This window comes from Podarcis pityusensis, assembly GCF_964106645.2.
Source record: "Podarcis pityusensis genome assembly, chromosome: 5".
In the NCBI taxonomy this organism is placed as follows: Eukaryota; Metazoa; Chordata; class Lepidosauria; order Squamata; family Lacertidae; genus Podarcis; species Podarcis pityusensis.
In genome coordinates this window covers 32,625,543-32,645,790 of record NC_138032.1, presented here as the reverse complement: position 1 = coordinate 32,645,790, position 20,248 = coordinate 32,625,543, and the positions used below count along the sequence as shown (strand labels likewise).

General features: G+C 41.6%; 1 protein-coding gene and 1 long non-coding RNA gene across 3 annotated transcripts in view; one reads left to right on the top strand and one right to left on the bottom strand.

Moving 5' to 3' along the window:
* The window catches only part of LOC308477537, a 35,151-nt gene extending 29,016 nt beyond the window's left edge, over window positions 1-6,135 (bottom strand). For both annotated transcript variants that reach the window (XR_013986616.1, XR_013986617.1), the window contains exons 1-2: window positions 4,978-6,135; window positions 775-829 (exon numbers count right to left, since the gene is read on the bottom strand). This is a non-coding gene — a long non-coding RNA (uncharacterized lncRNA). The remainder of the gene's footprint in view (window positions 1-774; window positions 830-4,977) is intronic.
* Window positions 6,136-7,528: 1,393 nt separating this feature from the next.
* Window positions 7,529-19,827, top strand: TRIM42 (tripartite motif containing 42). Its single transcript, XM_081006305.1, has 5 exons — window positions 7,529-7,986; window positions 9,556-10,238; window positions 11,379-12,196; window positions 14,232-14,462; window positions 19,570-19,827. The coding sequence occupies exons 1-5, from the start codon at window positions 7,604-7,606 to the stop codon at window positions 19,654-19,656; spliced, it is 2,202 nt and encodes a 733-aa protein (XP_080862431.1). The 5' UTR covers window positions 7,529-7,603; the 3' UTR covers window positions 19,657-19,827.
* The last annotated feature ends 421 nt before the right edge of the window (window positions 19,828-20,248 follow it).

Below are 20,248 nucleotides of genomic sequence, written 5' to 3'. Positions count from 1 at the left end.
AGCCAACCACATTAAAGGTGCACAATTCCAATAATACTGTTCACCATACCTTTAAAATGTTGCAATTATGTCAGTCATAGAATCTTTCTAAGTCTGAGACTGTGAAAATGTACCCATATCTGTTTTGAGAGCTATAGCTCAGTCAGTAGAGCATGAGACTCTTAATCTCAGAGTTGTGGGTTTGAGCCTCATGTTGGGCAAAAGATTCCTGCATTGCTGCAGATTGGACAACCCTTGTCCCTATAAATCCATGATTCTATGATTCACGGAACTTATCTGTTCATCAGTCTACATCCATGCCCATGTTGCATCAGATGCATTTCAGCAACTTAGTCAATGGAGCTGGCATCAGGTTCTTGCAGCTTAAAAGACAATGGTCCCATTTTATAAATGCAGTAGCTTGCATAGCTAAAACCCCTGGCTCAAAATGACAGAATAGGCTCAAACCCAGAGCCTCTAATTTCCTCATCTGATTCAACATTTTTGCATTTCTAGACCATCTTGCTTTGTTCATTGGCAATTGATTGCTACTGAATACATAAGCCAGCACTAATTATGTTGACAGCTCCTTCCCAAAATATGAATACATGATCTGTGACATATGGTTGTTCATTTGGAGAGCAGTTTCCAATGATCCCTCCTTGCATTATGTATATTTTCATTCTGAACAACATATTTTCCATAACAGCAGGCAAGCCATTTAGTCATAAACAATGATAATTTGTAGTAATGAGGCATTTTCAAGGGAAGAAAACCAAGGTAGAAGTGACTTACGCAGAAGCCAACAGAACTGGTTGATTCCAGTTTAGTCTTCCCCAAAAGGTGTGCACTGTGGTGGTAAAAGTAGTATTGTTATATGGGTGTATCATCTTTGATTGGATAGGCTAAGTATTTCTTCTGCATCGTGACTCAAGTTGCCTTTTAGCAGGTCAATAATAATTAGAAATTTTGCACATAAACAATGGAGGAGAGTCACATTTTTATGCAATTTCAAAATTTCTACACTTGTAAAGTACAGTAGTTTGTAAGGTTACAATTTGGCACCTCTGATTAAAGATAGGTATTTTTTTACTATTCTGTAAAACAGGTGTGCAGAAGCCTTGGCCTTTCAGATGCTGCTGAAGTCCAACTTCCATCAACCCAGCAGGCATGGCCAGGGATGATGGGAGTTGTAGTTCAGCAGCATCCGGAAGGCCAAAGATCCTCTACTTGCTGTGAAATGTACACATTGTCTACTTTTATTTCTCTCAGTCAAAAATTGAGTGAGAGGAGTTGGAGATCCTTACAAATGCAAAGTTTAAACCATCAGGTTTTGCTACTTCCTCTGCTATTGGATAGTAGTAGTGCTAGAAGATGCTGATTAGCAATATCCAGCAGTCAATCACTTTGTAAGCACTTCTTCTCATTCCTTCCCTGATGTTGCACAGAACACATGTGTAGAACCATCTGAGCCAATGCTGCCTATCTGGTATCATCCAGTCAACACTGAGGAATATAGGACATGTTGTCAGCCTTAGGTGCTTTCTATTATCCTTTCACCAGGCATTAATCTTATTTGCCATGTCAACGAAGATCCACTGGGAGCTACAGTACTTTCGAATGTGTTAAACAGCACAGCTTGCCACAAACTCAGAATTCAATGAGACTCACTCCCAGATAAGTATCATAAGATTGCAGCCTAAGGCTTCAGTCCTTAAGACACTTTGCTGAAAATAACCCTCCTGACCTTGCACCTCCCTGCTGCAATCTTATGCATAGTCACTTGAGAGCAAGTCTCATTAAGCTTGATGGGCATACTTCCAAGAATGTGTGTGCAGGACTGAACTGTATTTCAAAGATAGCTGCCAGGATCTGAAGTACCATGGACTGTGTTCTGTATGTGCAACAGGACTGGTTTAGCCCCATGTGTGGCTTCAAGGCTGCTTTTTAAGACTGGGACCTGGAAGAACAGTATGCCTTTTTGGTAGGACTGGGATGGTCATCAGATTGACTCAGGATTCCCCCTGCAACTGCTTCCAGCCACCATCAGGAGAAATTCAAAAACTAAATAACAAAGCATCCACACCCCAATCCAATGCAATAAGAACTTCAGAAGGCTTGCCCATCCCTACCGTAAGGACAAATTTCCACATCTGTGCCTCAAATTGTGTCCCGCAGTGAAGTGTTCTTCTGCACTTAGCTGCCAACAAGACACTTCTAAATACCATTTTTAAATATGCAGAATGAATACAAAAAAAAAAAGGTATCATGCCTCGCTTTGCAGCAGAAGTTCAGCCTTGATTCAGTGAAGAGCTGGAGTGTTACAGCTATGAATATGACAGTCAATAAAATATCTAGTTGGTATAGCAACCTTAAACACTTGAAAAGAAAAATGCCTCCACCCATCTGTCCTTCTGAGGGAAAGCTCTTCACAACAGAGCTTCTATCACCAATGATTGTAAGAAGTTTCTATGCAGGAGGCCTTGGTGTGCAAAAGCACAAGATCCAACAAAAAATTTTTAACTTCAGTTTTAGTGGTTTCATGATTCTGACTCAGGAAAAGTAGGCACCACAGACATTCCTGAAAGAAGTGCTAAAGCAATGATAAAAAAGCATGCAAACTCAATGAACCTATGGAAATTGCAGTGACACCCTCTAGCAACAAACTATTAATTAGACTTTTGAGCTTGTCAACCTTGCTTCAGAATGCAACCAGTTCCGCAAGCCAAGCCCACCTTTACTGACAACTATGCAACTGACTTAAGAAGAACTTGGTGGTGGGAAGTGAATCAAAGTATAAAAAAGGAAGAAGCTATTTGACCATTCGGAAATTGGTTTCATATTGCATGGATCCACCAAACTTACATTTTCAAAGTTACCATGTGGGGGAGGGGGTAGTGAGGGGCAAGTTCAGTCACCTTCCAGCCAGTGGAATGTGAATCCTGTGGAGCTGTTTTTATCCAAAGAGATTCCCTGTGGTTTTTGAAACCTCCTCCCCGAAAGCAATGGCAATGGCACTACTCTTGACATAGTGCCACTGCCATTGCCTTCTGGGGTGGGGAAACAGTGGATTAGAGACAGCCATAGTCACTTTTTTCCACAGGAGAATAAGTAAGAGAAGGAGCAACCAGGAAACAGATAAGCTAGACAACTTAAGAAAGAGACAAGGGAAGCAGTGCCTCCCCGCTTAAATTTCATCAGTGTTCCACCACTGCCACTAAAAACTTCCACTATTTAGGTGGCTGTTTCAGCCAGGGTGGGTACTATCTATTCCAAATGGCAGTGGCTGTCCAGGGTCAAAGGAAGAGACCTTTCACAGCACATGCAACCTAAAGCTTTTATAACTAGCGATGCCAGACATTGAAATTGGTACCTTCGGTACACAGAACACATTCTCTACCCCTAAGCTACGGTCACGATGGAGATTTCAAAGAAAAGGGGCATTAAGCTTCAACTCCACTTATTTTCAAGTATTTTGATTTGGAGTGTGAAGTTCACTAAACAGGAATACAAAAACTGAAATACTGTTCCTGCATTAATTCAAAAATGCTAATGAAATATTGCCACTATTTATGCATGCATCCTATTTATAGGCTGTCCCACAACAAAAAGTTATCTGGGTGGCTTACAGAGTAAAACAGTAAGATTAGAAAACCATGTTACAATAAAACACAGCAAACAAAACACACCAATTAAGATCAAGGCAGATAAATTAAAAGCAGGGAACAGAGGAATGAAACAACAACAATGCAGCTAAAACAATATTAAGAACCACAGCATAATTTAAAAGGCCTGGAAAAATAAGAAGGCCTTTGCCAGGCCCAAAACTGATATAAAAGAGGATGGCATGCAATACTTTCTGGGTAGGGAACTAAATTTATCTAAGGATTGGAGCAGTACTTCGTGAAGTCTCATTATGCAGTCTTTCATCCCTGTTCTGGGCCAAATGAAGTCTTTTTTCCAAAAGGCAGTGTGCAATGCATTGCAGTACTCAAAAAGTGGCAGATTATCGGGGAATGGATCATTGAAGCTAGGCTATCAAGGTGCCGGTAGGGTCAAAAGAACATAAGGAAAGCCCTGCTGAATCACACCAAAGGCCTATCTTGTCTAGCATCCTTGTCCCACAATGGGCAACCAGAGGCCCACAAGAAGCCTGCAAGCAGGACGGGGTGCAACAGCATTTCCCCCACTTGGGATTCCTAGCAACTAGTAATTCAGCAATGGAGGTAGGCAAAAGCATTGTGCCTAGTAGCCACTGACAGTCTTATCCTCCATGAATTTTTCTAATCCACGTTTGGTGGTCATCACTACACTGTGTGTGTGCAAATTCTGTAGTTTAACTAAGTGTGACAAAGTACTTTCTTTGATCTCTGCCGAATCTTCTAAAATTCAGCTTCGCTGGATGACCTCAAGTTCTAAAGTCATGACAGAAGGAACAAATATTCTCACTATCCCCTGCCTGCACACCATACATAATCTTACACATTCCTATCCTCGAATGGAAGAATATTTTTAAACTGTAACTGCTTTATAAAAATTGCAACTGTTTTATAATGTTTGCAGCCCATAAAGTACTAGGAAAAAAGGTATGCCTAAACTTACTCAAGTTAATTTACTGGCAAACCATGTTAGTTATGTATCAAGCCACCTGAATTTTGTTTTTGTTTTTTTCTTATCTATGTTTCGGAAATCTTCCTGCTTTTTAAAAATGTGAACTACAGGATGGGGCGGAGGAGAGACATACAGACATATCTAACCATTATTTCTTAAAAGTCAACAGGATGATTCATCAGATATATCTGAATGAAATGGCCCACTCAGCTTCTAATGAGTCTGTGGCTTCAGGGTCAAGGAGGATCAGGCGTCTGCACTGTATCTATTTTTACATTGGTTTTAAAGTGTTTTAGTTTGCTTTTGTCATTAAAGCACAGACCTCTGCCTGGAAAGAGCAGGGCAAAGGATAAGTGTGGATAAGCTCTGACACTCTAGCCAGTATACCTGTGAGGCTGTGGCTGCGGCTGCGTGGGTTTATATTCTCTGGTATTCTTTGCTTTATCTGAGGCTCACGTATTGTTCAGGAATAGTCCATGAGAAACAGAAACTGAAACCTATGCCCAGAATGTGCTCGTCAGCCCCCTACAATAAAAAATAAGACCAGGGGTAGTTAATATGGTGGCCTCCAAATGTTGTTGGACTCCGCCTCCCATCAGCAGCAGCTAGCCTGGTTGATGGTCAGGGATGATGGGCAACAACATCTGGAGGGTTTGCAATTGGAGCTGAACTTCTTGAAAACCCTGGTTCCCGCCTTCTCCCCCATGCTGCCGCCTGCACTCGGCTTCTTCTTCCTCCTCCTCCTCCTTTACTGCCAGGGCTGCTCCAGACCCAAGTCCGGGCTGCAGGGCGGAGCGGACCACAGTGAAGCCATGGCTGGCCTCCAGGCAGTGGTCACGCCATCTGGAGGGTACTATGTTGGCTACTGCTGGGCTAGACAACAGGCATAAGAAGTCCACAAGAAAGAAGTTCTGGCTGTGGGTGTAAAACCCAGCAGGATTATCCAGCAGCCTTGGAAACCCTTTGAAAAGCTGCTGTTCTGCCTGCAGCTGATGCTCATACATTTTCTCTGGCAGCCAGGATGATTTCATCTGTCCGTATCAGTTAAAGAGAAACTGAAATGCTGATCCGCAGTCACCTGAGTCAGGTTCCATCCAAACCAATCATAGTGGGCCAGAGGAGATTGTAGAAGTACCTGCGTAGAAGTGAGGTGGCACTGAAGTGTTTGCCATGAGGCAAGGCAGGGGAGATTTTGTAGGTTCGTAGTATTATTAGCTTGCTGACTCCCTGCTGCACTGCCAATACATCTTTTTTAGTCTAGGTAGACTATACTTCTGACCGAGTGTAGAGGGAACATGCCCTCCCTTCAAGGTCATGTTGCCATCTTCATTTCTGCAAGCTTATTTTTCCCTGCTGTATCCCATCATATATTGTTCTCAATGTCTATAACTTTGGGAGAAAGAAGAGGAGCATATTTGCATTATAAAAGGTATTGATTAAAGTACTGCTCGCTGTGAGTGCAACAGCGCTCTCCAAATATCAATATCAAGTGATGGTCTCCTCATGACGCCGTAGATCACTGAGAGTTCAGAACCAGAAGATTCAAATAAAGATTCCTGAGTGCTTGCCAGAACAGTTAAGAGCATCTCCCACCGGGTTCCCCACAAGATTCTAGAACAGCAACAATGATGAAGTGCAGCAACAAGACACAGGCAGCAACAAGAAGAGCAAAACACACTCACTAGTTCAGAGGTGGAGGACTGCAGCCTTGGCACTGAATGATGCCCTCCAAGCTGCCCTATTCAGCCCTCAGGGCTCCCCCTGAATCACAGCCCTCTCATCTGCCCACAACCTTCAGTGACTCTGTTCCCTGTGCTCTTCAAGTGATTTTATGTGGCTAGAATGTAACATTGGAAGGTGATTATGTCTCTTGTTTTGCTGGATTGAAGATGGATATCTACATAGCTGGAATGTAGTCTACTGCACAGAGGTAAGAATCACATCCGTTGCCTCACTCAGTCACATCTATTTTGCCTCTGGTCTCAACCACCACAGCCAAGTGACTCCCAGAAAGAATACAACCTTCAGAATGAAATAGTTCACTTCTCCCTGTAGTCTTCTGGGTGGTAAATAGCACAAAACATTAATGTATATGAAACTTTCAACTGTGCCAAAAAGTCCAGCTGACGCTTTCCAAGGGACATTTAGGGGAAGAACAAATAGAGAAACTTGGTGCAATGTTGTGAGCAGGGATACTTGTGCTTCAGGGTACAAGAGGCAGTCTTGTCTCACCTCTTTGTTGTTCTTATTGAAGGAGGAATTTTGTCCCCACTGGTGGTGGTGACGCCCCCAGGATGGTCTGGCAAACATTTCCCCCAAATACATCTCTGGAAGAAGGCAACACTGGTATTGTTGTATCCTTTGCCTCACTCCTGTTTTGCCACCCTGGGTTCCTTGGGGAGGAAGAGTGGGATATAAATGCAAATGTTGTTGCACATTTACATCATGGTTGTTATATTTTAATGGGGTTGCATTGTTCTGTATTTTTAGTTATATTGTGTTCCAACAATGTTGTGCAGTTGGATTATATTTCTGTAAACCACTTATAAGCCATCTGGGCATTGAGAGATATAAATAATAATAAGCCATTCATCCCCACAAAACAATTCCCCTTGCCATGGTGATTCATAAATGATTTAATTAGGAGTGAGCAATGAGGTAGTCCAGTGTGTTGATGATACCAAAGGAACTGTGAAGAACTCCAAAAGGAACTACCTAGAATGAGTGAATTTGTCCCATGAAAATACATTGTCAGGACTTCTCAATGCTCTGTGTTGCATTCCAGATTTTTCCGTATGGTTTGACCATATGCCTCATATGAGTACAAGAATTTGAAGCATTAGTTGTCCTAGTCATTGTGACATATTTTATGATGCAACTGACAAGCCACTTTCATATGTGAAGAAACACCCATCCTCATTGGTAAAAGCCATTGTGATGTCATCATTAAGCAAGCACAGCTTTCTAGGACCAAAAGGGCCTGGAGAAAACCAGTATATCTTCCTGAAAAGTCATGCCTCGCGCAACATGTCACTGTTGCTTGACATGTCCATGTTGCCCAGGTTGTCCGTGCTGCTATGAATTAGTTAGGTTTCGGCGTTACTTGTTCAGCAGATCCATATTCGCATGCTGCTTGTGTTGGCGTTTTCTATTCAGCGATGAACGGAACTGTGACTGCTTCTACTGTCCACACAGCGAAGATGAAACCTGTCAGTGCTGCCACTGCACATGCTCACAGAACCCAAATTGCCGCTGCTGCTGCTGCTCCTGTGCTAATAATCCACACTGCAAGTACTTGTGCTGCACAGATGAGAATGATGACTGCCAGTGCTATGAAAGCACGTGCTGCAACTACCTCAACTATATACCTTACAAGCATCGGTACAGACTTAGAAGGTAAGAATTTGACAGAACTATGGTTTGTTTTAGAAGCCAGTAATCATTAACCCATTTAGGAGCTTAGAGTCCTTTGAAAAACTACTGTGGAAAAACCCCAATGTTAGCAATACACATTTAGCCTCTTTCCATTTTAAACCTTCATTAATACACATACATTTCCATTTCTGCATCAATTAAATCAATTATACTTAACACTGGGGACTGACCAAGGGGCTTTCTACATGCCCTTAATCAATGGGGTATTAGGCAACACAGATATGGCATCCTATCCTGTGGTTAGTTGGGTGCTGTCAGTGGCAAGAGGGCCTTCTCAGTAGTGGCACCAGCTTTGTGGAACTCCCATCAGATGTCAAGGAAATAAACAACTATCTGACTTTTAGAAGACATCTGAAGGCAGCCCTGTTTATGGAAATTTTTAATGTTTGAAGTTTTATTCTGTTTTTAATGTTCTGGGAGCTGCCCAGAGTGGCTGGGGAAACCCAGACACATGGGTGGGGTATTAATTAAATAATAATAATAATAATAATAATAATAGATCTACACCCTAGATTTAAGACCCTATTCATTGGACTAGACACAGGGAATCTATGCAACTGAAGCTGCCATCTCATACAACACGTACCAACTGATGACCAATACTACCTATATAGAATGATATAGGGTCCTTGAATGTTACCTAGTCCAATCTTCTGCTCAGTGCAGGATAGTCACAGGTGAAACATTCCTCACTTCTCCTGTGCATCTCTCAAGCAGGGTTTTGATTAGTTTTGTTACCCTGAAGCAAAAATACTGTGCAGCGGGTTATTTACCCATAGCACAGAATGAGCAAAAGCGCTGAGAAAGAGAAAAAGTGCCTTACTTTAAGGGTTTTTTGAGTTTGTGGCACAGGAAAGATTCACGCCACATATCTCTCCAAACTTCATATGAGTCTCATCCCACGCAAGCCTCCTTGTCTTTTCACTTGCAGACCTAGTAGCAGCAGGACCAGTGGGAAAACCTTACTGCGAGGCCTCCATGTAAGGCCTTCATCCCTACCATCTAGGACATTAAACAACATCTCGGGAATCCTGGGAAAGCTGTATTTCCCAAGGTCAGTAGCACCTTCAGGATTGTCATTGCAGGATTTCTGGTGATACTGAGATTGCTAACAAGATCGCCATTCTGCACCTGCCACCCCAAACCACAAAGTAGGGAAAACATTTGACAGGAGACAGGGAGGAAAAAGGAACATAGGAATTCTGGATTGGGTTAAATCTAAACCACAGATGCATTTTAGGGGTAAAAAAGGTAAAGGTAAAGGACCCCTGACAGTTAAGTCCAGTCCCAGACGACTCTGGGGTTGCGGCACTCATCTCGCTTTATAGGCCGAGGGAGCCAACGTTTCTCCACAGATAGTTTTTCTGGGTCATGTGGCAGGCATGACTAAGCCGCTTCTGGTGCAACGGAACACCGCAGCCAAGCATTACTCATAACATGAGTTCATATTACAAGTTGGGTAATTGTGAATGTTGTTGGCTTCACTCTCTACAACTGAAAGTTTTCTTGGTTGTTGTTTTTTATGCTCAGACGCAAGTTGATAAGCAACTCATCTGTCATTTCGCTGGATAAGGAATCATCGGGACATGCTTTTCTTGACCAGCTTATTTGCCCTTTGTGCCAAGAGCTGTTTCTCCGACCTTTTATGCTGCCATGTAATCACTGCATTTGCGATAAGTGCATAATGAAGAGCCAACTTGAGGCTGAGATCACAGAGAACTTCTTCATCATCACATGCCCCATTTGCAACAAAGCCCACTGCCTTCCATTTGCTAAGAAAATCCAGCTGCGGATGAATTACCTAAGAGCCAGATTGGCGAGGAAATATATGCGTCGATACGGTTTTCTGCGGTGGAGGTTTGACAGAAGCCGGCTACCGATTTATTGCCAACTTTGTGACGAGCGCCGGAAGGCCACCAAGAGATGTGTGACATGTCAGTTGAATTACTGTAATCTTTGCCTGAGGAACTTTCACCAGGATATCTCGTACCAAAATCATGTCTATGCCAAAATCAGTGACGAAGTTTGGGAAGAAAGAAACTGTTTGATCCATGGTGATTCAATGATCTCAAAATACTGTCTTGATGACCATGAACTGCTTTGTGAATACTGCGCTGATGCCCACCACACGGATCATGACACAGTTCCTTTGCCACTAGCATGTTCAAAACTGTCTGCTGCATTATTCGGTTCTATTGCAAAGTTTAAAAAAGGTCCCTGTTTGTATTTAACTACTTTCCTTCTGCTTGATTTGTTATTGTAATATAGGCTTCGATGAGTCTCAAAGTGCAATTATAAACACACCGGTGCAATGGCACCCACATTGTGTAAATCTTAGGTTTGTATGTACATTTTATCTGAAAACCACTGAAAGAGTAGTGAAATAGACATAATGTAGGGACATCTATGGATGCATGCATGCTATACCTTTAAAAGACATTTGCCTCCTTCAAAGGTTTCTGGGTACTGTAGTTTAGCTCATACTGATTTACATGTCCCAGCAACACCTTAGCAAACCACAGTGACCAGAATTCTTTGGCGGCGGGGTGTGTGTGTGTGTGCACTTTGAATGTACTTTAATGGTATCGCATGTAGACGGGTCATCAAGGCCTTTCTGAAATTGTAAATGTAGCTGCAGGGGTCAGATTGGGGCAATGCTGCAAGTGTGCTAACCCTCCCCATGATTTCTGCATTATGTAATCACTCCTGAGCTGCTGTTTGTTCTTTGAGGGTAAGCACACAAGCATGGTCACATCCATCCCGTGCATTTATAGCACATTTCTGCCAATTTAACTTTCCCACAAAGGATCCTGTGGACTGTAGTTCACTCCTCACAGAGCTACAATTCCCAGCACCCTTAAACTGCAGCTTCCAGGATTCTTTAAATATATCGTGTGAATATGACCAATGTATGTGTTGACTCAACAGTCAACAGACTCAACATGCTGTTCCAACAGAGAGAGTTTATATATGGGGGAAACAGCAAAGGAGAGCATTAATAGCACCTACAGCTCTGCTCCACCAACCCACCAACCCCTGGTGGCTCTCTTCACATTTAAAAACACTGTGGGAAATCTGATCATTGTTGTCCAATTTTTTATTTACTTTGAGGAATTGTTCCCACAATGCTGTACATTCAAATCCAGTTTACATTGTGTTAATGGGACTCCAACTTATCGTCTTGAACTGAACCATAGTGAAGCTGCTGTTTCCAATACAGCTCACGCCAAATGTAGTCAACCTATATGAAACCCTATCTCACTTTTAACTTTTACTACATTTTGTGAATGAGTAGATGAACAGTGATATAATGATTGTTTTTGTGATATAATGATTGTTTTTGTGTGTTTCAGTACGATTTATAATTGATAATGATCTAATGGAAGTCCTTGTATTAAAAAACAATTTTAAGTCCTATAAAGAAACAAAAAGGAGGGAGATCAGGAACGGTTTCATGAGGTTACAGAGCATCCTTCAACAACGGGAGAAAGAGCTGATGGAGGCAGTAGAAAACCTTGAGATTCAAAAACAGAAGGCACTTTACGAGTTTGCCGAATACACAAGCAAGAGAATTGATCAGATGGACAGCCTTATGCAGTATTCTAAGGAAGCTCTAAAGGAACAAAGCCAGCTTGCCTTCCTGCAGTCTGCATATGGGCTAGTAGTTGAAATAGAAGATGCAATTGCTAATATTTATCAGCCTAGCCCACTTCTCAGGGAAGACCCTATTAAGCACCTTAAAGTCAACTTTGAGGAACTTGCACAAAAGTTACAAACCATTTTCCCAGCCCTTTCAAAGAAAGTGTATGATAAAACAGGCAAAAGTCCTTACCCCTACAGTTCTGACATAATGATTCCAAGGGATGTTTCCAGTGCGCACGTCCCAAATCCATTAGGAATGGATCGTAGTCAGTCTTTAGCATCATTTACTTCATTAGATCAAGACATAATGAACGACATGTATCTAAGACCCAAATCCTTACCTCCTAACTTGAAAGATAATGGGATGTATGCAGTTTGGGACGCAGCATCAGATACTTCAAGAAGCGATAGGAGGTTTCAAAACCAAGGTATCTACTACAATCCAGAATTACATGGAGAAGCCCAATCTACCACTGTTCCTGGCATTGTTATCGTCTACCAAACACTTGTATTTCCAACTCTTGCTAAGGTAAGATTTTTTTACATAATGTTTCATACACATTGTACATGCACTGAGAGCCTTTGTAGGCCAAGGGCTCATCCCCACTTCCGGTTGTGCCATTATTTTTAGGCACAGGCCCGTGATTTCTAGGCACGGGTCTGAGTGGTTTGTTGTTGCCATCCTGCCAGTTTTCCTGGGGAAACCTGTTGATTACTGCTGAATCAGAACAAACATCACTGAGGACTGACATTTGTTCTGATTCAGTCGAAAACAGTGGGTTTTTCAGGCAAAATAGCAGGAAGGGGGGGACCCAAAATACCTGTTCCTACAAATCACCTGTGCCCTGACACCCCTTTCTGAGAAACTCCTCAGTATGGAAAAGATGTACAGATGTTTTGTTCAGGTATTTGCTTGAAAATGTGATTGCTGCATCTGAGAACAGGGGGCTCCCAAGCCAGTGCATGTTGCCCAATGCAGTGGTCCCCAACTTTTTCTGTGTTGAGAAAGTACAGTGGTACCTCGGGTTACAGACGCTTCAGGTTACAGACTCCGCTAACCCAGAAACAGTACCTTGGGTTAAGAACTTTGCTTCAGGATGAAAATAGAAATCTCACGGTGGCAGCGGGAGGCCCCATTAGCTAAAGTGGTACTTCAGGTTAAGAACAATTTCAGGTTAAGAACGGACCTCCAGAACGAATTACGTTCTTAACCCGAGGTACCACTGCACTTGTTTAATTGGGGGATTTTCTTTGTCAGACCTGCTTTCCTCTCTCTGTGATTTCCTCCCTTGTGCTTCTCAGCTGAATGGAGAACAGCAGAGGGTGGTGAAAAGGAAATTTTCCCCTTGGAGCTCCATCTGTTCTTCCTGTTGCTCTGCTGGGAGGGTATGTTGTGAGCCCTGTAAGATTAGGCTGTGGACCAGAAGCAGCTTGGTGGCTGCAGATTACAAACTTCTAAACTAGAGGTAGAGGGATCATGTTTCTTGGACACCTGAAGGCAGCCCTTTTTAGGGAAGTTTTTAATGTTTAAGGCTGTGTTGTGTTTTTAATATTCGGTTGGGAGCCGCCCAGAGTTGCTGGGGAAACACAGCCAGATGGGCAAGGTATAGGTAATAAATTATTGTTATTGTTATTGTTATTAATTGGGGACTATGTTTACTAACCGGAGAATGTGCTTATTTGCCTGGAGAATGTACAAAATGCAGTTCAGATGCGCACATTCCCCAAGGTCTGTTGGAGATTATGCATAATGTCATTCTTTTTATTTATTAGCTGCTTGTCTCCTGAAGGTCTCCAAACATAAATAATAAAAGCAATAACCAGACACATTAATTAACAAATAAACAAAAATAAACAAAACCCCAACCTCCACCTAGTCAAAAAATCAGTCACATGAAACCAACAATTTTTCTCTCTTTAACCTCTCCACCCTGCTCATCAACTGGACAATGTACAAAGTTCTGTCAAGATAGGCACACCCCCCCAAGCCTGTTAGGAATTGTGCATAATGGCCAGAGAAGGTACAAAAAATGCACTCAATATAAAGACATTATCCCGGGCCTATAGGGGATTATGCATATTGACTAGAAAATGTGCACATTTCCCTCTTCGTTGATGAATTATGTGCACTTTTTACAGGCACAGAAGAAGGCGAAAGCTATTTTTAGAAATCTCATGAGAGAAACATATGTACTTGATGGTGGTGAGCTGATGAGTGTATTTGTGGAGTCCACCTCCCATTTTGCCACCCCATCTGAAGGTGGCAAAATTGGAATGTTGGAAATGGGGGGCGGGTTTGAAAGGCCTTAGTTAATGTGGAGTGTCCCTGTGCCCTCCTTGTAAGGTTATTAGATTTAAAGGTTACAAATAGCAAGCATTGAGATGTTGCTACGTGATCCCAAATACTGGTATGGTAGGAGAAGTTCGCTACATATATCATTGACATATTTTAATGGAATTTTTTTTTTTTTTTTTGCTAAAAAATTTAAACTCTGTGAAACTAATGGTTTTAGCTCATTAAATGCAACATGAAAATATGTTCAGTGTTATCTTTTTGTGTATAGATTTACTGGACATGTCCTACAGAAGAAGTTGATAGCTTTGAGGTTGCTTATTATGAAGTAGTTGATGAAGAGGCAGCTGAGAATTTAATTCAGCCACAACTTGTAGGAGTGCTAACTGGGATCGCCCAACAGAATCTGGAAATACATAATCTGACACCTAATACAGAATATCTCTTCAAAGTCCGGGCTGTCAACGAGCATGGTCCAGGCCCATGGAGCGAAATTTGTAAGGTACAATCTATCTACTCCTTCCTGCTTGTACTTTTCCACTGATGTCATACCATGCATACAAAGGCAATAATAAAATATTAGATAGGATATGTTTCTCAGTAGGTTATTTTGCTGGTTGAATTAACCAGTGCTAGATACTGCCCCAGCTCCATCAGTCTCAAACCATGCTTTGTCAACAGTTATTAGTGAATTGTTTGTAACAATCAGATCCTGTGCTTTATTGTAGCTAGCTGACTCTTGTGTGAGGACCATGTAGGAGAAAAGGAAAATAAGGTGTTCTTTAAACGGTTGGTTGTGGTCCAAGAAAAATCAGCCACCAAACACTTTTGATACCCATTTTTGTGCTCCTATCTAGGTTGCATCTAAGACAATCCTATTGCTCCCCCTATGACAAGAGAGGTATAGATGAGGTTGCAGCCATCTCCTCCCCCCACCCCGCTTGCAGTTCCTACACACCATACCCCACAACTGTCCCGATTAAATTGGGACATCCTGGTTTGGGATGCCGAGCTCTGAAAATAAGACCCCAAAATGCATGTTTTGGGGCTCAGTGATCTCGTACGAGTCACATGACTCACACAGAAGCAGGGTCGGGAAGACACGTGTCCCAGTTTTGGGGGTCAATATGTTGGAGAGTTCGACTGACACCGACACGCACACATCATGGTGTCTTCTGGAAGCACCATAAATACTACCATATTATTGTGGCATAGATTTTCATGGAACAGAGTGCCCTCCCTTTTATTGGTCTAGGAAAGCTCAAGCCACACACAAAGTTAAGTCTTTAGGGTGCAGCAAGACTGTCAGCACATCTGCTTAGTCAAAAGTCGCTTCCTTCGAGTTCAACAGGGCTTCAGTATGCATGAATAGGATTGCAACTTTCAGCACAATGAATCCACTGGGTGTGGTTTCAGAACTGACATCTCAAATCAATCTGAATGTATGTGCTGTTTTTTGTTTGTTTCTTTATGGTAGAAATTGCTTGTGTATAGCAGGGGTCAGCAAACTTTTTCAGGAGGGGGCTGGTTCACTGTCCCTCAGACCTTGTGGGGGGCCGGGCTATATTTTTTTTGGGGGGGGGATGAATGAATTCTCATGCCCCACAAATAACCCAGAGATGCATTTTAAATAAAAGGACACATTCTACTTATGTAAAAACACGCTGATTCCCAGACCATCTGTGGGCCGGATTCAGAAGGCGATTGGGCCGGATCTGGCCCCTGAGCCTTAGTTTGCCTACCCATGGTGTATAGAATAGGGGCCCTGAGAGACAATTCAATGTGTCTCTTAACATGAGAGCTTCCATAATGGATACATTTTGTGCAGTATTTCCCCCACTCCTAACAATTTGGAATGCTGTGTGGTCACAGTAGCAGGGGGGCATGCGGAAGACTTGTGTTCCACTCCATGACTTATGGACAGTTGACCACAGAGTGTTATCTAAAGTGCAATACAAGCAAAATTGGAGGTAGTCCTTCAGGCTAAATATCTAAGAAACTTTGAGAAAAGTTAAAATATGTTTTAACAAAAATTCCTCAGAGAAGTGGTGCATATCTTTGTCAGCCACTAACTGGAATATGTGCATCTTCAGTGGGGACTGAGTGAGGGTACAGAAGCACTGTCCATTTCTATAGCAAGGGCAAGAAAATCAAAATCTCCAAGCTCCTGCTGAATTCTTGTCTAGTACTGCACATCTTGCAGGCACAGGAGAATGTCTAGAAGACAGTATTCTAACTTATTTGTCTTCCTCACCCACTCTCATTCCAGCAGTAGGGTAGGCTTAGGAATGGAGATATGAAGGAGGCTGCAAAGTAAAAGGAAATATTATCTGCAACCTCTTAGCAAGAACAGCATGAATTTCCTTTAGGGAGTAACAGCTAAAGTAGCACCTGTAAATGCAGGATTAGGGATAAAGACTAGTTCTCCCTGCATCTGTGGAGCAAACATACATGTCCAGTAATGTGTAGGCTTAAAAAAAGAAAAGAAAAATAGCCCAGTCAATTATATCCTGATGGATGTTAGTAGGAAGGCATAGTCTACAGAATTTCTCAGCTGCAGACAAGGGAAGAGGAACTTGAAATGCCATTCCTCAAACTAAATAGCAATGAACAATGTTGCATCAAAACAGAAGCTATTTCATTTGGAATAAATTGAAGTATACTTTTTTTTTACATAGCAGATTGTGAAGAGGGAGTTATTTAAGCCATTTTGCAAATTCCTAGATTTGAAAACAGAAGTCTGAAATAAAGTGTGTGCTTTGTTTAGCAGAAACAATCTTTTTCTGGTTCTTATTCATCCTTTTTCAAACGTCAAAACATATTGAATAGATTCCTTATTTTTATTGCCCAGCTGTTATTGCAGCTAGAACATTCACCACATTATTTGATTTAAAAACCCTGAAGCGGCAATCCTATCCCCCCACCCCCAGGCAAAGTATTATGTCAGTTGTTTCCTCCTCCTCTTTGTTGCTCTTTTTTTTTTTTAATCCATTCTGTACAGAGTAACTTATTGATTTTATATATCTCTATGTTCACCAGTGGACCTAGATTCTGAGCTTTCACTTATAAAAAAAAGAACAGTTCCTCTTTAGAATGAACATTGTTGAGCAAAAAAAAGAACAGTTCCTCTTTAGAATGAACATTGTTGAGCAAAATATGCAAGCAAAATTCAAAGCAAGTGTTTTGTGAGGTATGAGCCTGCTTCCACCTTTCAGTGGTTTGCACAACTGAATGAAGTCACAACTGTGATTGATAAGCCCTTCAGATAAGTTTAGAGTCCTGCCTGGTTCATCTTCAAGATATACACTTAGTCATTTTGAAGTTCCCTCCCCTTCTTCACCTTCCCTGATAGAGGGGTGACTGTTAGCCAGAGAAAATAATTGAGAAATTCAGCATTTCAGTATCTCTGTGACTGGTTAGTATGGAAAATATTAAAATTGCGAAGTGCATTCCAGCATTGTTATCCACTCTCTTGCTTTGTTAAGTTTATTCCCTTTCCTTTCCTTTCCATTTTTTTGGAAAATGCAGTTGGGCAGGGCAGGCTAAGTTGACTACATTAGTAGATGGTGCAGTTGGGCTGCACTGCTCGCTTGACCTACCTCTGGCTGAGTTGCTGCTGCAGACTGGGAGGTGCAGGGTCAGCATGGTGCAAAAGCACTAGTGGAGGCAATCTAGCACTCCTGCCAGTGTTTTTGTACCACACTGACCATGCTACTATCTCACTCATTACTCTCTTGATCCTGGTATACAGCAGCAATTCAATTGGATGGATGTTGAGCACTGAAGCCTCACCATGCCCTCTGTGACTGGTTGATCATAGTAGCAATGCAGTGGGAGAGGAAATTTGTTACTTTCCCAGCTTCAGAGGAAAACAGAAGACTTTGATGCAGCGCAAATCCTTTTTGCTTGGCCTGTACTGATAAAGGTTGCTGCAGTTATTATGAAGTGTAAATAATAAATAACCACAACAAAGGCTCTTAGAATATTCTGCTTGCTTTTTAACAATTCAATCCTGACTTTATCAAAGCAGGGGTATCTGAACTTTGGTTGCTACAAATCTTCAATCTCTTTTGACTGCTCCAGCCATCTGAAGCAAAAATGTCTGGTCTTGCCCTGAATATAGGCACGTCACCCTAAGATCAACTGATGAAGTACCTACCATCACATAAGTGGTTTACAACTCAAGAAACATGATTTCTTTGTACGGGTTAGGGTTAAGACTGGGTGCTATTCGTGCTATTATGTCTTTTAATAGCTGTGTGTGGCAGGCAGAGATTCTGCATGTTAAGCATTTTCAAGCCTTTTCAAATATGAATGCATTTATAGGGAAAAGCTTCATCTATTGACATTCTGGCCTTGCCCGCCCACATTTCAGCATTAGTTCTGCACACACTGGAATTTGTATATGAGGAGCAAGATTTGTCTTCCCTATTCATATCTGTAGCCATTCCCTTTTGCATTTGTCCCCACCTTCTGATTTGTCAGTTCTGTAATACCGATTAACAGTTGCAGGAATGAAGGATGCAATACCATATATGGATGGGAAAATATCATGAAAAAAATTGTAATGCCGATTAAATACTGACAGGGCAGGCACACAGATAGCTGTACACAAAAGGTGGCAAATGTAAATTCTCGGCACACCATTTTTATTGTGTTTTCCTTCTGCAGTTCTTTTTTTGGTTTTGTGTAAATATGATGGGTCAAAAGATAAATCTATATATCTGTATGGCTATGCTCCATTCAAAAGCGTGCCAAAAATAGTTACGAGAATCAAGGAGGAAATGAATTCAATGGGCTGTTGAATTGTCTGAAGGCATTCCTGGTTGAGAGAAAGGACTACCAGGGAGGATTCCTGACTCTAAAGAAATGTGCAGTTCTACCTGTCCTTGAGTACAAAATAGCAACCTAGGCAGTAGGCAGATTGCTGTCAGGAAGAATGCATCTAAGTGACTTGGTGGATGACAATTGGTATTGTTATTAACACAGTTCCGTCAGTAAATGGTCTCATTGTCTCCTTGCTTTTCACAGTACATTGTTGTTGCCTGGAATGTGTGACTGGTAGTAGTGATCAATGATGGACTGAGATATTGGAATGATTGGGCTGGTGGTGCATTTGTGTATATTGGTGGACATGTGTGGGATGCAGGAGTAGAATGGGGTGGGTGATATTGAATGGGTAATAAATATGTTATGATTAGTAAGGCATAAATTGAGCATGAGGTGTAATATTTTGTGAGTCAGGATGCTTTTGACAAGAGGGAGGCTGGAGAGGGAAGGAATTCCTGACTCTAAACATGTTTCAAAATGTGCTGCTGCTGTTTTTGTTTCTTGAGATATTTTATTGAATTGTGTTGTAGTGTTCTTCAATATTGCATGGCATTATATTGTAGTTACTCAGTTTCATTGTTCGGTATATAATATTGATATGCTGTATTGTCTAAATTGCTTAGAGATCATTTGAGTATTAAGTGATATATAAATACATAAAACAAATATTTAAACATGCCAATATAGGATTTCCTACCATGTCTAAGACCTTTTTCATATGCAGTTACTATTTTTATTAATAAAACTCAGCATGGATTGCATATTGTGTGTTCCACTAGGTGGTGACTCCAGAAATTCGTGCGAAAGTCAAAGGCAAATGGGGATTGCTACGAAATGTTCAATCTGCTTTCCATAAACAGTCCTGACCTGCAAGCCAACCAACCCAATTTTTAAAGAGATGACTCAGAAGTAAGCCACTGGATAGAAAGCAATTATATTTTCTCAGATGCCTTTCCTTTTCTTCTAAAGTGAAGCTAACTTGCAAGCTGAAATCTGAGAGTAAACCCTTCAGAATAAAGATCTCCTAGCAAATTAAAGTCTCAGCCCTTTGTTTTATTTTTTTCTACATTCCGCTGAAACTGGAGGAAAACATTGCACTGTACATGAAATATATAATGAAAAATCCCTGAAGCCAACTCTGTGGTGTAGCAACCCTTCAAAGGAATGTAGCAAACATTTTCATTGTTGAGAAAGTACTTTCTCAGGGGCCACTCCTCATGCTATATAAAGCTGGGCATATGGCTTGCAATATGTTTCATTTGGAAATGGGTATACAGCATAAAAATCCCCTTCCAGATAGACATCTGAGTGATGCTTGTTATGCCTTTAGCCCTGGAGTTTACAAGAAACTCATTTACTGCTCTGGCTTTAGTCTCATGCTTTGGCTATTAGTGGAGAGTTCCAGGGTCTGTTGCCACCAACACTTAGCAGAGTCCAGTTCCAGTGTCCATTGCCACC